Source organism: Molossus molossus, unplaced genomic scaffold (genome assembly GCF_014108415.1).
Source record: "Molossus molossus isolate mMolMol1 unplaced genomic scaffold, mMolMol1.p scaffold_m16_p_12, whole genome shotgun sequence".
Lineage (NCBI taxonomy): Eukaryota > Metazoa > Chordata > Mammalia > Chiroptera > Molossidae > Molossus > Molossus molossus.
Genome location: NW_023425347.1, coordinates 98,378,557 through 98,392,572, shown reverse-complemented (window position 1 = coordinate 98,392,572; position 14,016 = coordinate 98,378,557). Strand labels below are relative to the sequence as shown.

General features: G+C 42.6%; 1 protein-coding gene and 1 pseudogene across 20 annotated transcripts in view; one reads left to right on the top strand and one right to left on the bottom strand.

The window, feature by feature from the left end:
- The window catches only part of KIF1B (kinesin family member 1B), a 146,137-nt gene that overhangs the window by 93,358 nt on the left and 38,763 nt on the right, over positions 1-14,016 (top strand). For all 20 annotated transcript variants that reach the window (XM_036255558.1, XM_036255572.1, XM_036255571.1 and 17 more), the window contains 2 exons: positions 12,012-12,105; positions 13,141-13,289. In XM_036255558.1, coding sequence (XP_036111451.1) covers positions 12,012-12,105; positions 13,141-13,289 — 243 coding nt within the window. The remainder of the gene's footprint in view (positions 1-12,011; positions 12,106-13,140; positions 13,290-14,016) is intronic.
- LOC118626152 lies at positions 2,178-4,685 on the bottom strand (annotated as a pseudogene).

Below are 14,016 nucleotides of genomic sequence, written 5' to 3'. Positions count from 1 at the left end.
TCAGGTAGAGTGGGAGAGAGAGAGAGGAACAGAGAGAGAGAGAGAAAAATCGATGTGAAAGGGACACATCGAGTGGCTGCCACCCGCACAACCGACCAGGGCCGGGGACAAACTGCAACTGAGGTACGCGCCCTTAGCGGGAACCGAACCCGGGTCTCTCAGGACCGCAGGCCGACGCTCTAACCGCTGAGCCAAACCGGCCAGGGCTCAGTGTTTTTTATTAATCTTGGTTTGAAGTTTTTAAAAATGAAAAGGTATACTTCCTTTCATATAGATAGGAACTAAATTTCTAAAACCTTTGAATAACTGTTTAGCTCTTCTTGTTTTGCTTTAACCATTGCTTTTCTCCACCCAGAATATTGGTGCTTTGCTAGAGGTGAAACAGGACAGAGTAGAAGATTTTTCTGGAGTGTACCATCTGTCTTTTTGAACATTTGGACATGACATTTTTATATTGAAAAACACAACCATACATTATGGATGAAAAAACCCAGCAGGAGGTCCTCCTGAGTTTTTTTTTTTTTTTTTTTTAATAACCCGAGGACATTTTTCTATTTTTGTTCAGATAGAGGGGGAGGGAGAGAGAGAGAAACATCGACGTGAAAGGGACACATCGAGTGGCTGCCTCCAGCACGACCAACCAGGGCCGTGGACAAACCGCAGCCAAGGCACATGCCCTTAGCGGGAACCGAACCCGGGTCTCTCCGGACCACCGGCCGACGCTCTAACCGCTGAGCCAAATCGGCCAGGGCCCTCCTGAGTTTTTAAAATGAAACTTGGAACTCGAGAGAAGTATTTTGCTTAGATTGATTTGCTGCAGGCAACATATTCTTTCCCTTCAGGTACTTTGTATTTTTCTGCTTTTGGAGAAACTGGTGGAAAAGTTGCCGAGACCCGACTACTGCTAGGGCGACGCACGATTTCCATGCAGTATGGATATGTGCAGTGACAGCTGTACATGCATGGTGAGAATGAAGAGAGGGAGAAAAGGGTTTTGAAGGAGCAAGCCCTGAGCCAAGAGCAGAGTCCCACAGTACAACCAGGAATTTATCCAAGTGAAGAATGGCAGGGGGAGAGAGGAAGCATGTCAGGTCCAGGGAACCGGGCGTGGGGGGTAAGTTGGGGTGGTCAGAACACCAGCTGTGTTGGGAGTTACGGTAAGAGATGAGGGCAGTTGGGTGAACAGGGCCAGATCCTGAAATGCTAAGGAGTTAGGATTTTTTTTTTTAATACCTTTTATTATGAATTATATAAAATCAAAACTCCAAACAAGTATTACTTATAAGATCCACTGACATTATATTTTAAAATAACACCATATAATTAGCTTCTTTAAATCTGAGTTAGTATAATATCATTTATCTTTACAAAACAACCACAACACATTAATACTTGACAGAATTTTTGTGTCTGATAATCCTCCCTACATCTCAGACTGCATCCAATTAAAATATCAGTATAGCTTTCATTCATCAAAGAAAGTATTTTATTCAAGTTCCTGAAACAAATTTGAGGAGTTATGTTCAGTTTGAATTGAAGAAAAAGGCCCAGTTAAAATATGTAAACAGCTCGGGCCGGTTTGGCTTAGCGATTAGAACGCTGGCCCGTGGACCAGAGAGACCTGGGTTCAGTTCCCGCTAGGGGCACGTACCTCATTTGCAGCTTGTCCCTGGCCCCTGTTGGGGTCGTGTGGGTGGCAACTAGTCAGTGTGTCTCTCTTACATCAATGTTTCTCTCTCTCTCTTCCTCCTTCTCTCCCTCCCACTATATCTGAAGATAATGCAAAAATATCCTTAGGTAAGGATAAAAAAAAAAAAAAAGTAAACAATTTTCATTTGGTGAAGCTGAAATCAGTGTATACGTTCTAATCAAAGATCTGTCTCAGGTGGCATTTTTCAAGATTTAAAGGTGTACCAGGCTGCTCTGGCCAGTTTGGCTCAGCAGTTAGAGCGTCAGCCCTCAGACAGAAGGGTCATGGGTTCAATTCCCACTCAAGGGCATGTACCTGGGTTGCAGGTTCGATCCCCAGCTCTGGTTGAGATCATGCAGGAGGCATCCAATCAATGTGTCTCTCTCACATTGATATTTCTCTCTCTTTCTCCCTCCCTCCCTTCCACTCTATCATGGAAAAATATCCTCTGGTGAAGATTAACAAAAAAATAAAGTGAAAAGGTGTATCAGGCCAAGCCCTTTGCCACCTTTACTGCTTTCCCCGTCCCTTTTTCTTGCTTTGCCTTCAGCTTTTTCTTTGACTCTGGTTCATCCATATTGGGTACTGTGCATTCTAGTCTACTCTGTTTCTCTTAATATCAGTCTCCGTTTTTATGTTGTCTTTTTCATCTTTCACCACATACTGGGTTTTCTCTTCAGAATGTTTGGGGATCACAACCGTTGCTATTTCTTGAACATCTTTCATTAAAATATCAGTATTGCCCTGGCCAATGTGGCTCAGTTGGTTGGATGTCGTCCCATGCACCAAGAGGTTGTCTTGGTTAGGGCACATGCCTGGGTTGCAGACTTGATCCCCGGTAGGGAGCATGTAAGAGGCAGCCGATTGATGTCTAGCTCTCACATCGATGTTTCTCTCCCTCTCTTTTCCTCTCTCTAAAAAAAAGAATCAATAAAAAATCTGAAAAAAACAACAACACGTCACTATCTACTTAAGAATACTTTTGTTTGTTTGTTTGTTTTTTATCCTCACCTGAGGACATTTTTTCATTTTCTGTTAGATAGAGTGGGAGGGAGAGAGAGAGAGAAACATCAATGTGAAAGGGACACATTGAGTGGCTGCCTCCCACACAACCCAACCAGGGCCAGGGACAAACTGCAACCGAGGTACATGCCCTTAGTGGGAACGAACCCTGGTCTCTCTGGACCGCAGGCTGATGCTCTAACCGCTGAGCCAAACCGGCCAGGGCCACTTAAGAATACTTTTAAGTCTGCTAAGCTCCTTTGGGACGTTCTCTTTTCTCTTTTCAGCATTTATCTACCTTTTCCACTTATTCTGTAAGGTCTAGCCATAGTTTATCTGAAAAGGTTCACCACTCATGGTCCACACACTCACGACCAGGAGTTGGGATTTTATCTTAAATGTGTTGGGAAGCTACCAAATGATTATATACAGGGAGATTGCACTATGAGATTCACCATTTAGAAATGGCCAGAGTTTGGGTTGGAGGGTGGATTGGAAGGAGTCAAGTTCTGAGCCCAGTGCTCCAGTTGGGAAGTTGCAGTATGAACTAAATGAGAAACTGTGCTTTCCAAACAAAGGCAGGGAGAAAGGAGAGAAACTCTGATAAATTATGTTCACGAAGAATCAACAGATCAGCTTGCAGGTGGGATAAACTCTGTGCATACAATCCACGAGGTGATGAAGGCTCTTGCTTCCATCATGGTTGGAAAGTAAAGTAGATGAGACCAAGACAGTACTAAGAGATTGGGAGAAAAAAGGAGCTGCTCAGGTCTAAGAAGGATCGATCTGAAATTGTGTCTGCACAGTGCTGCTGGTGGTGTGCAAACTGAGGCTCTGACAAAAACTGGGTCATTAATGTCTCCTGGCTATTGCTTGCTAACCTGCTATTAAAGAGGAAGGCAATATTAGCAAAAGGAGCCAAGCCTGGAATGTGAAAAAACAACCTAACCAGTAAACCCAGAATGGTGAGGTTGATTTTACCTTAAATGACAGCTCCTTCAGAGATGCCCTGTCCTAATTGTGGCACCATCATCTCTCACCTAGCTTATTACAGTAGCCACCTAACTTGTTTCTTTGCTTCTATTCTTGACCCATATAATCCATTGTTCACATAGCAACCAGCATCCTCTTTTAAAATAAAAAATCAGATCATATCAATGGCCTCCAGTGGCTTTCCATTGATTGCACTTTACAATCTGAACTTATTTTTATTAAATTTACTGGGATAACATTGGTTAATGACTTTATATAAATTTCAGGTGTTATAACTTTCTAATACAACATCTGTATACTCTACTGTGTGTTCACCGCTTGAAGCCTGGTCTCCTGTCACCATATGTTTGATCCTCTTGACCCTCTCTGTCTTCTCCCCACCTCCCCTTTCCACTCTGGTTCCACCTGTTGTCTGTATCGATGTAAAATATGAACTTCTTACCGTAGTCTACGAGGCTTTCCATGTTTTGGCTTCTTGGCTGTCACTGACTTCATCACTTAACGATTTCACACTGTAAGCACTTTGTACTTTTGTTCCTTCAACAAGTTTGTTCTGACCTCAGTGTTTCTGCACTTCCTCAAGACTGGGATCCTTTCTCATCATATTTAACTTCTCTTCCAGATCTGCGCTCTGTGCTCATGTGCACGCTTTTTTTTTTATCCTTCTTTGTTTTATAGAGAGGAAGGGAAAGGGAGAGAGGTAGAAACACCAATGAGAGAGAACATCAGTTGGATGCCTCCTGCATGTCCCTCACTGGGGACCGGGCCCACAGCCTGGGCATGTGCCCTGACTGGGAATCAAACCTGCAACTTCTTGTTGCATGGGACAGCATTCAACCACTGAGCCACACTGGCTGGGCTCATGTGTCCCTTTTCCTGCCCCAGGGTGACTTTCGTTATTTTAACAATGGTAACCAAGTGGTTGTCTGTGTACTTGTTTGGTCCTTCCATGAGAATGTAAACTCACCTGGAATACTGTCTTGTTTGCTTCATCATTCATCTGTGTATATTACCCAGAAGAGTGGTTCTCAAAGTGTAGTGCGCATCAAAATTCCCTAGGGGGTTTAGGAGACCATATTGCTGGGCCCACTCCCAGAGTCTCTGATTGGGGACAGGTTGGGGGGTGGCGTGCAATAGGGCCTGATTGTTTGCATTTCTGTTAGTTCCCAGGTGATATGATTCTGCTAAATCTTTGAGAACCATTGGTCTAGAATAGGAGTTCACAAGTTTTTTAAAAATATATATATATATGTTTTTATTGATTTTTTTTTTTTTTTTTTAAGAGAGGAAGGGAAAGAGAGGTAGAAACATCGATGTGAGAGAGATACACTGATTGGCTGCCCCATGCATGCCCTTACCAGGGATCGAGCCTGCAACCTAGGCATGTGCCCTGACCGGGAATCTAACCAGGACCTTTCAGTCCATGGGATGGAGCTCAGTCCACAGAGCCCCACCAACCAGACCACAAGCTTTGTGTAAAGGGTCAGATAGTAAATATTTTAGGCTTTGTGGGTCCTTCCTTTTGCAACTATGCAACTCTGCTGTTGTAGCAGGAAAACAGCCATCGACAGGAATGCAGAGCAGTGGGCATGCCTGTGTTCTGATAAAACTGTTTGCAAAAACGGACAGTGGGCTGGGTTTCCCACTGACCGTAGTTTGCCGGCCTAGAGATAGTTTGCTGATCTAGAGATAGTCACTTTTGAGAACTGTTCACTAGAAGATCAATGCATAGGACTATATATCTGAGCTAGAAGATAGTTGTGTGCCAGATGCTGGTGATTCAGTGGTGAGTGACAGGTCTCCTTGTGAGGTTCACAGAGTTGTGGAGGAGACTGGCATTAGAGAGTCACATCAGTAGTTAGTTATACAGTACAGTTGTGCCAAATGATGGGGTGGGGGAGGGGGAATACAGGGTGCTCTAAAAGTCTACAACCAGGCACCTTAGGGGCTGTAAGGAGGCCTTTCTTTGCTCTCAGCTGATCATTTTTGGTCTCACTGAGAAAAAGAAGTGATCAGAAGAAAATTTCCTTTTCTTTCCACTTCTAGTTCTGCATGTATCCATACATGTGCTTGGCCTTGCTCCTATCTTAGCCCAGCTCTTGTTTCTATATCCCATCTATCACCTTCTCAAGGACCTACTGTACATTGTGTGTGTGTATAAATCCTCACCCGAGGATATTTTTTCCATTGATTTTTTTAGACAGTGGAAGGGAGGGAGGGAAGAGGAGGGAGAGAGAGAGAAACATCAATGTAAGAGAGACACATTAATTGGTTGCCTCCCGCATGTGCCCCCACCGGGGCCAGGACCCAACGTGCAACTTAGGTATGTGCCCTTGACTGGGAATTGAACCCACGACCCTTCAGAGTGCTGGCTGATGCTCTAACCACGGAGCCACACTGGCCAGGGCAGGACTTACTGTATATGTATTCTTCTCCTTTACAATATAAGCTTCTCTCCTGAATTATTCCTGTCACATATAAGTGTGGTTTTATTTCACCAGCTTCCAAAATGTCCCATGTCCCCTGTGAGCTGTCACTGTTTCTTTTTTATAGGAATTCGCCTTGAGAGAGTTTTCTGTACTTATTTTCCACTTATCCACCTCCCACTGATTCTTTTTAATGTCTTCTCCCCATTCTTGCTTGAACTCACTCTAGTCAGACTTTTGTTTCCATCCTACCACTCACAGGGTCCAAAGATATTCACTGACAATTGCGGGGGTGTTTTCTCAGTCCTCATCTTACTAAATCTGTCTGGTGTTTGACACAGTTGCCTAGTCTTCTTGGGACAATTCATTCACTTGGCTTCTCATTTTCCTCTGGCCCCACTGGCTGTGCCTTCATGGTCTCTGTGGCCACAGACATTGGCTACATCTGTATCTCTCCATCCTCTCATGCATTTCTGTGGCTTTTCCGTCCATGTTCACACAGAGGAGCGTGAAGATAATAACTCGTGTATTGAGCCAGTAAACCTTTTATATGTATTAACTCATTAAATCTGTAGAGTGCTCCCTCTTTGTCAAGTAGGTATTGTCATCCTTTCTCACTTGCTTTCCCACAGTCACACACTACTGAGTGGGGATCCAGGTCCAGTCTCAAACAGTCAGTCTATCCGCAGACTCCCTCTGCTGACTCTCAGATGTGCTCTCCAGCCTGATCCTCTGTCCTGACCTCTAGACACAAACACAACTGTGACCTGACATCCATACAACTAACTGGCATGTCACATTTAAACTATCTGAACGGAGCAACTAGCTCAGGCCAAAATGCAAGTCATCCTGTTTCTTCTTCTCACACCCCGTGATTGCATCATCCATAGGTCGCATTTCCTCTGCCTGTAAAACATATTCCAGCTTTGTTCTCTTTTTACCACATTTGTTGCCGAGACCCTGGAACAGGTCACCACCATCTTCCTTGGCATTACTGTGTCAGCCTCATGGCTCAGGTCCTTGCTTCCAAGCCCCCAGGCTGTTCTCCATGGAGAGCAGTGTCTTTAAAACTTAAGCTAGACCATGTTACTTTCCAGCTCTAAGCCACCCAGAGGCTTCCTGTAAAATAAAATCCATAGTCCTTACCTTAGCCTATAAGGTCATCCATAACCCAGTCCTTGTCTGACTTCTACTCAGCTGCGTCTCTAATCCTTTCCACTCTGCCACTCCACCCACACAGGTTTTCTTGCTTTTCCTTCAACACACCAGGCAGCTTTCCATCTCAGGACCATTGTACTCACTGTTGCTTCTACTTTGATGGGAGTAACATCCACCCGGCAAGATCTCAGCATGCTGGCTCAGTTCTCTGATTCAATGTTATGTCTACACAGAGACCTTCCCCTACCACCTAATCTAAAAGTCTTTTCCTGTTTCTCTCTTTTTCGTATTAACCCCTAATATCTGCCCTTCTTTGTGGTACTTCTCTGTGCTGAAATCATAGTGTACTGTGTCTGTTTACTGTTTATTGTCTCTCCCTCACCCCACTGTGTTCCTAGCATCTGACACATGGTAGGGGTGAAAAAGTATTTGTTTGTTGACTGGACGGATGGATGGATGGATGGGTAGATGGATGGTTGTTAAAAGAGTGCTCTAGCCCTGGCCGGTTTGGCTCAGTGGTTAGAGCGTCAGCCTGCGGTTCAGAGAAACCTGGGTTCAGTTCCCGCTAAGGGCACGTACCTCGGTTGCAGTTTGTCCCCGGCCCTGGTTGGTTGTTTAGGTAGCAGCCACTCGATATGTCCCTTTCACATTGATGTTTCTCTCTCTCCCTTCCTCTTTCTCCCTCCCACTCTATCTGAACAAGAAATGAAAAAATGTCCTCGGGTGAGGATAAAAAAAAAAGAGTGTGCTCTGGAGTCCAGTTGTCTGGGTTCAAATCTCATTTCCACTACTTGCTAACTCTGATCTTTGGAAAGTTACCTAATTTCTGTCTTTCTTCTTTAACATGAGGATAGCAATAATATCATCTTCATAGAACTTCATAGTATGAAAGTATTTCAAACTACTGAAGTATATACTTAAAAATGGTTAAGATGGTAAACTTTATGTTACTACAATAAAATAATGGGGGAAAATAAAAACAAAAAAATTCTCAAGATATTAACATTTTTTTCTCTTGATGCCTTCTAGGTAAACCAACAGTCTTTCTCTTTTTGCCTCAAGAATCCCATATAACATATAGGTTTTTTTTGGGTTTTTTTTAGGGAACCCCCCCTTTTTTTTAATCCTCACCCAAGGACACTTTTGCATTCATCATCAGATAGAGCAAGAGGGAGAGAGGGAGCAAGAGAGAGAGAGAAACATTGATGTGAGAGAGACACACATTGACTGGCTACCACCCACGCGACCCCAACCGGGCTGGGGACAAAATGCAACCGAGGTACGTGCCCTTAGTGGGAACCATACCTGGGTCTCTCCAGACCGCGGGCCAACACTCCAGCTGCTGAGCCAAACCGGCCATGGCAAGAGCCCCCTTTCTTATTTTGAAACAGTTCAAACCTACCAAGAATCTTTAAAAAAAAAAGTAGTACAGTGAAACTTGTATACCCATATGTATATAATTTTCTTGAATCATTTGAGAGTAAGGTGGGGACATCTTGGCAGTTTACTCCTAAATACGTCTATGTGTATCGCCTAAAACCAAGGATATTTTCTTGATATCATTGTCCCACCCAAGAAATTTAACATTATTCAAAATCATGTAATACACGGTTTATTTTCAAATTTTTCTAGTTGTCTAAAAATATGTGTCAGAAGTGTGTATATATGTTTTAATACAAGGTCCAGTTGAGGTTTGTATATTGCATTTGGTTTTCATGTTTCTTTTATCTTTCATTACATTGATATTTTTGAATGGGTCTAGGCCCCATTCTCATTTATTAGATTCTTCCCTCAAGGTTAGATTTAGGTTAAACATTTTTGGTAAAAATGGTAGAATAGTGGCATCGTGTACTTCTATTGCATCACCCACATCGGTACACATAACATGTCAATTTGTCCTATTGTCAGTAACATTAGAGTTTCATAAATTTAGTTAATGTGATGTTTCCCAGTTCTTTCTCTTATTAAGAGGTATGTACAAGGGAACTGTATTAGTTCTGGCTGCCACTGGCCCTCTTAGAGGAGCCCAGTCCTGTGCTTGGGGCCTGGCGACACCAGCTGGGGCTGGGAAACCCTCACTGAGACAAACTTTCCGGGAAGCATGAGATCTGGGGTGATTCAGGGCTGCCCACGCCCCTCACTGGTTCCAGGGTACAGCAGCAATAGTAGTTCCAGTGGCTAGCACCCACTAGGACAGGACAAGCTCTATTGTACTTTAAAAAGTGGTAAAGTGCCTGGCCAGTTTGGCTCAGCGGTTAAAGCGTCAGCCCGTGGACCAGAGAGTCCCAGGTTTGGTTCCTGCTAAGGGCACGTACCTTGGTTGCATTTTGTCTCTGGCCCCAGTTGGGTTGTGTGGGTGGCAACCAGTTGATGTGTCTCTCTCACATTGATGTTTCTCTCTCTTCCCCCCTCTCTCCCTCCCACTCTATCTGAAGATAAATGCAAAAAAATGTCCTCGGGTGAGGATAAAAAAAAAGGGGTAAATAAATCTTGCATTTAAAAAAAAAGGTATCTAGGGTGACACATTGGGATTGTGTGAATATTTTGTCTTCCATCCACCTTTCACTTAATTGATCCTTGCCTGATTTGATTACTATATCTGGGGTTGCAATATAGTCATTTTCTAATTGTCATTTTCTCTTCATTTATTAACTGGCTTTTTTTTTTTTTTGCTAATAAGAGCTTTCCCTTTTTCCTTCTTTCATATCACTGTGGACTCAAGGAATCTTTTTATACTAAGAATGAGTTATGTTCTTTTTCTGTTATTCTTATTGGCCAGTGGGAATGTGTGCCCTTTTGAAATGGCTCCATTGGTCTTTTGCGTACTCTGTACCCAGGCTCCCCTGGACTTTCCTTATTCCAAACCTGGAATTTTCCCAAGGAATTTTGGTTCCTTTTAGTGGGGAATGGTATTTAGAAACCAAGATCTGGGTGCTAGCTATATTTGGAAAATAAACTTTTTGACACATCATCTGTTATTTTCATAGTGTGTTGATACCATTTAAGAAGACTTTCTCATGTGTTTTGAAATGGTTCATCATTTGATCCTTCTTGCAGTCCTGTGTGGTAGGCAGGTCAAACACTAAAATCTTCATTTTAAAGATGACATACGTGAGGTGTAGAGAGGATTTAACTTTCCCAGAAGTATAAGACTACAAAGCAGGTGCCAGGGGCAAAACCCAAATCTTTTACCTGCTAGTTTAATTTTTAAAAGTGCGTTTAGATATCGAATAAAGCTGTGTTGCTGGCTCTTGGTCACTGCAAGCTCCACTAGAGAGAGAGCTTCCTCTGTGGCGTTAAATGATACAGTACTAGAGCCTTGAGAATATTTGCATCCTCCTCTGCATTGCCATTGGGAGCTCCTTTGGTAATGGGGTTTGCTGGGCAGGCTCTCAGTGGTCCTGTATAAATGCAGAGCATGTCCGATATGTGACTTGGAGAGCTCTTTGGAGCAGCACATAGTCAGACCTAAGCCCTCTGTCTCATAACAGCCTATAGTAAGGTCTCCCCCAAGGAGGCAGGAGATCTGAGCAGTATATTTTAACATGCTGTGCTTATGCTATGATTTGGTATTTTGCTATGCCTAGGTCTCTTTTCTTAACTTTACATGTTTTATTATTTTTTTAAACACCAGGGTTTTTTTCCCCAACTAATACTGTAAGGAACATTTTAAAACATTTTCCCCCCACTATGTAATTTTAATACCTCAGATACATAGTGTGTCTATTTACATATGGTATGTATATTTGTGCTTTACATACAAAAAGAATACATTTTTCTTTATCCCTCAAGAACAATATTTTGCTTACTTCCAGGTGATACCCTCATTGAGAAAACATGGAGTAAATAGAGAAATGAAGGATAAATCTGATTTGTATTATAATAGTACATTTTGTATTATAATAGTATACTTTAAAATAAAATACTTTGATTAAAAAACTAAGTGCAGTAGATAGATTATTCCAACCCTAAGAGCACCATGATCTTTTGGTGGCCTGAAGGCTAAACTCATCCTCCACCTGCAAAGACAATAATGTTTCATCCACAGGGAAGTGCGTTCAGAGTCAACAGACTTCATTTTTTCTCATCAAACAGCTAGATAATTGGAACTGTTGCTGATACTGGTGAATTTAATCTTTCCCAGTATTGTTTTTCTCTGGAATTGCTTGATATGTAAAGGTACTACTTAAATGTATTTTAATGTTTAAGGAACACATGCATTTTATCCCTCAAAATCTCTCCTTTCTGTACAAAAACCCCAAATATAGAATTCTTGAGTCCTGGCCAGGTGGCTCAGTTGTTTGGAGTATTGTCCTATACACCGAAAGGTTGTGGCTTTGATTCCTGGTCAGGACACATACCTAGGTTGTAGGTTCAGTTTCCCAGTCAAGGCATATACAGGCGGCAGCTGATCAATGTTTCTCTCTGTCTACCCCCTCCCCGCTCTGTCCAAAACTCAAAACGTATCCTTGGGTGAGGATTAAAAAACAACAAACAAACTATGAATCTGAGAAAATAGAGACTGCAGTTAACTTTTTTTAAAGCAGTTACTCCTTAGAGGCTGTCTTGTGTGCTTTGAGGGTTTTTCCCTCTAAGTGTTTATCTGCGTGTCTGTCTTTTTATTGTTTCCTGCCTTTACCTTCTCTTTTTTTCTTCTCTCTCTACTTTTCCCAATAGTCCTTTCCTTTTCTTTCCCATGTATCGCCTATCTCCTACATGTTGTTTCCTTTCTCTTCCTTCAGGACTATGAGAGTAAATTGCAGGCCTTGCAGAAGCAGGTTGAGACTCGATCCCTGGCTGCAGAAACAACTGAAGAGGAAGAAGAGGAAGAAGAAGGTGAAATCTAGAGACACTTTTCTGTGCATATCTTTTGTATCTGTATTACCAAATTAGTCCTTTATCTATGATCAGAGCTAGATTTGACATAGTTGGCCCTACCATTTATGGACATTTTACTGTGCCAATTTGAAGATGATTTGTTAAAGATGCTCAATGCTGAGACTCCAGGCTGTTATTCTATGAGGCAGGACTGGGACTGTGATCCTCAGAACACAAGATTTCTGAGCAGGCTTCATATAAACCTTTGGGCGTTTTACTTACACTGTCCAGTATTACTATACATATGTAGTTCATGTGTATATTGCCGATAAACACAGAGCTTAATCTTTGTTAATATGTTCTGTTTCCTAATTTATAATCTGTTCCCTGATCTATGGTTTATGTCAGGGATTTTGCAGTGAAGGCTTTGGAACATATCAATTTATATCTCTTAATTCGTCCAGAATTTCTTAGCTGAATTAAGGCTTTATTAGTTGTTGTCGTCTAGTACAGTGTAAACATTTGTCACATTCCTCTCCACTTAGCCTTTCAGTGCTTTCAGGATCCAAATTAACTTTGAAGCAACTCTTAATTTATGTACTAAATTCTCCATTTTTAAATTTCTAGGTGAAATATAAGACCTTAATATACTAGGAGGTTTTCTATATTATAGTCTACACATTAGAGATACCTTTTTTTAAAAAAGGAAGAGAGCCCTGGCCAGTTTGGCTCAGCAGTTGAGCGTCGGCATGTGGACCAGAGAGTTCCGGGTTCGGTTCCCGCTAGGGGCACGTACCACAAAAAAAAAAGGAAGAGAAATCTATTCTTTGATGTTTTAAAATAAACAGATTTTTTGGAAGTTCTCTGAAATGTATGTGCCGCTTTCATAATATCAGCAGAATTTAGTAAGCTTTCCTGAGAATAAGAAAACAAAAGCAGCTGACTGAAGGAGACTGGGAAAGACTGTGCTTGATAGAGAGGTGAGATAGCGGAGGACATGGTTTCCACATGATTATGAGGTCACTATTCAGTCCATTTCATTTGCTCTTCCAGTTCCTTGGACACAACATGAATTTGAGCTGGCCCAGTGGGCCTTCCGGAAGTGGAAGTCTCACCAGTTTACGTCATTGAGGGACTTACTCTGGGGCAATGCTGTTTACCTAAAGGAGGCCAATGCCATCAGTGTGGAACTGAAGAAGAAGGTACGGAGGGAGGAAGAACATGGACCGTCAGGAGGCAAAGCTGAGCCTGACGGGTTCCTGTCGCTCATCTTGAATTAACTTTCCCTTGGGTTAACTCGGCTGCTTTTTGCTATGAAACAGGGTTATATATGCCTTTATTTAATATATGTGCCTAGCACATAGCAGGTACTAATTATATGTTTATTATGTGAATTTTGAAAAGTAACATGTTTTCTAGCTTATTTTATAAATAAGGAGACTGTATTTCTGACAAGACCCAGAAGCATGTTAGTGGAAATGTGCTTCTCTTGGGTTTCTAAAATTGTTAGTGTTCACCATTAAGTCTGTACTTGTAAGTCCCTTGTGCCCCTCCTCTCCTGGGGCCTCAGAGCCAGTTCTGCGGAGTGGACAGAACTGCACGTGCTCTGCGCTCACCAGCCAGGTGCCCGTCCTGGCTCTCCCGGTCGTGTGACCAGTAATAGCCCTGTCCTCCATTCCCTCGGCTACAGAATGGGCTTGGCAAGGTGTCTGCCACCCAGGGCTTTTGTGAGGGATGAAAAAGTGGGTATTCTACGTGTCCCACTGTTTAGCAGTGTTCTGACTACTAAGGTTGCAGTGGGGGCGATATTGTGTAGTAGGTAAGAACACAGACTGCCTGGCTCGGGGGAAATTCATTATCTTCTCCTGGAGCTGTATTCTGGTTCCGTAAGAAAGGGATAAGAAGTCTTCTTCATTCCTAATCTCGCCC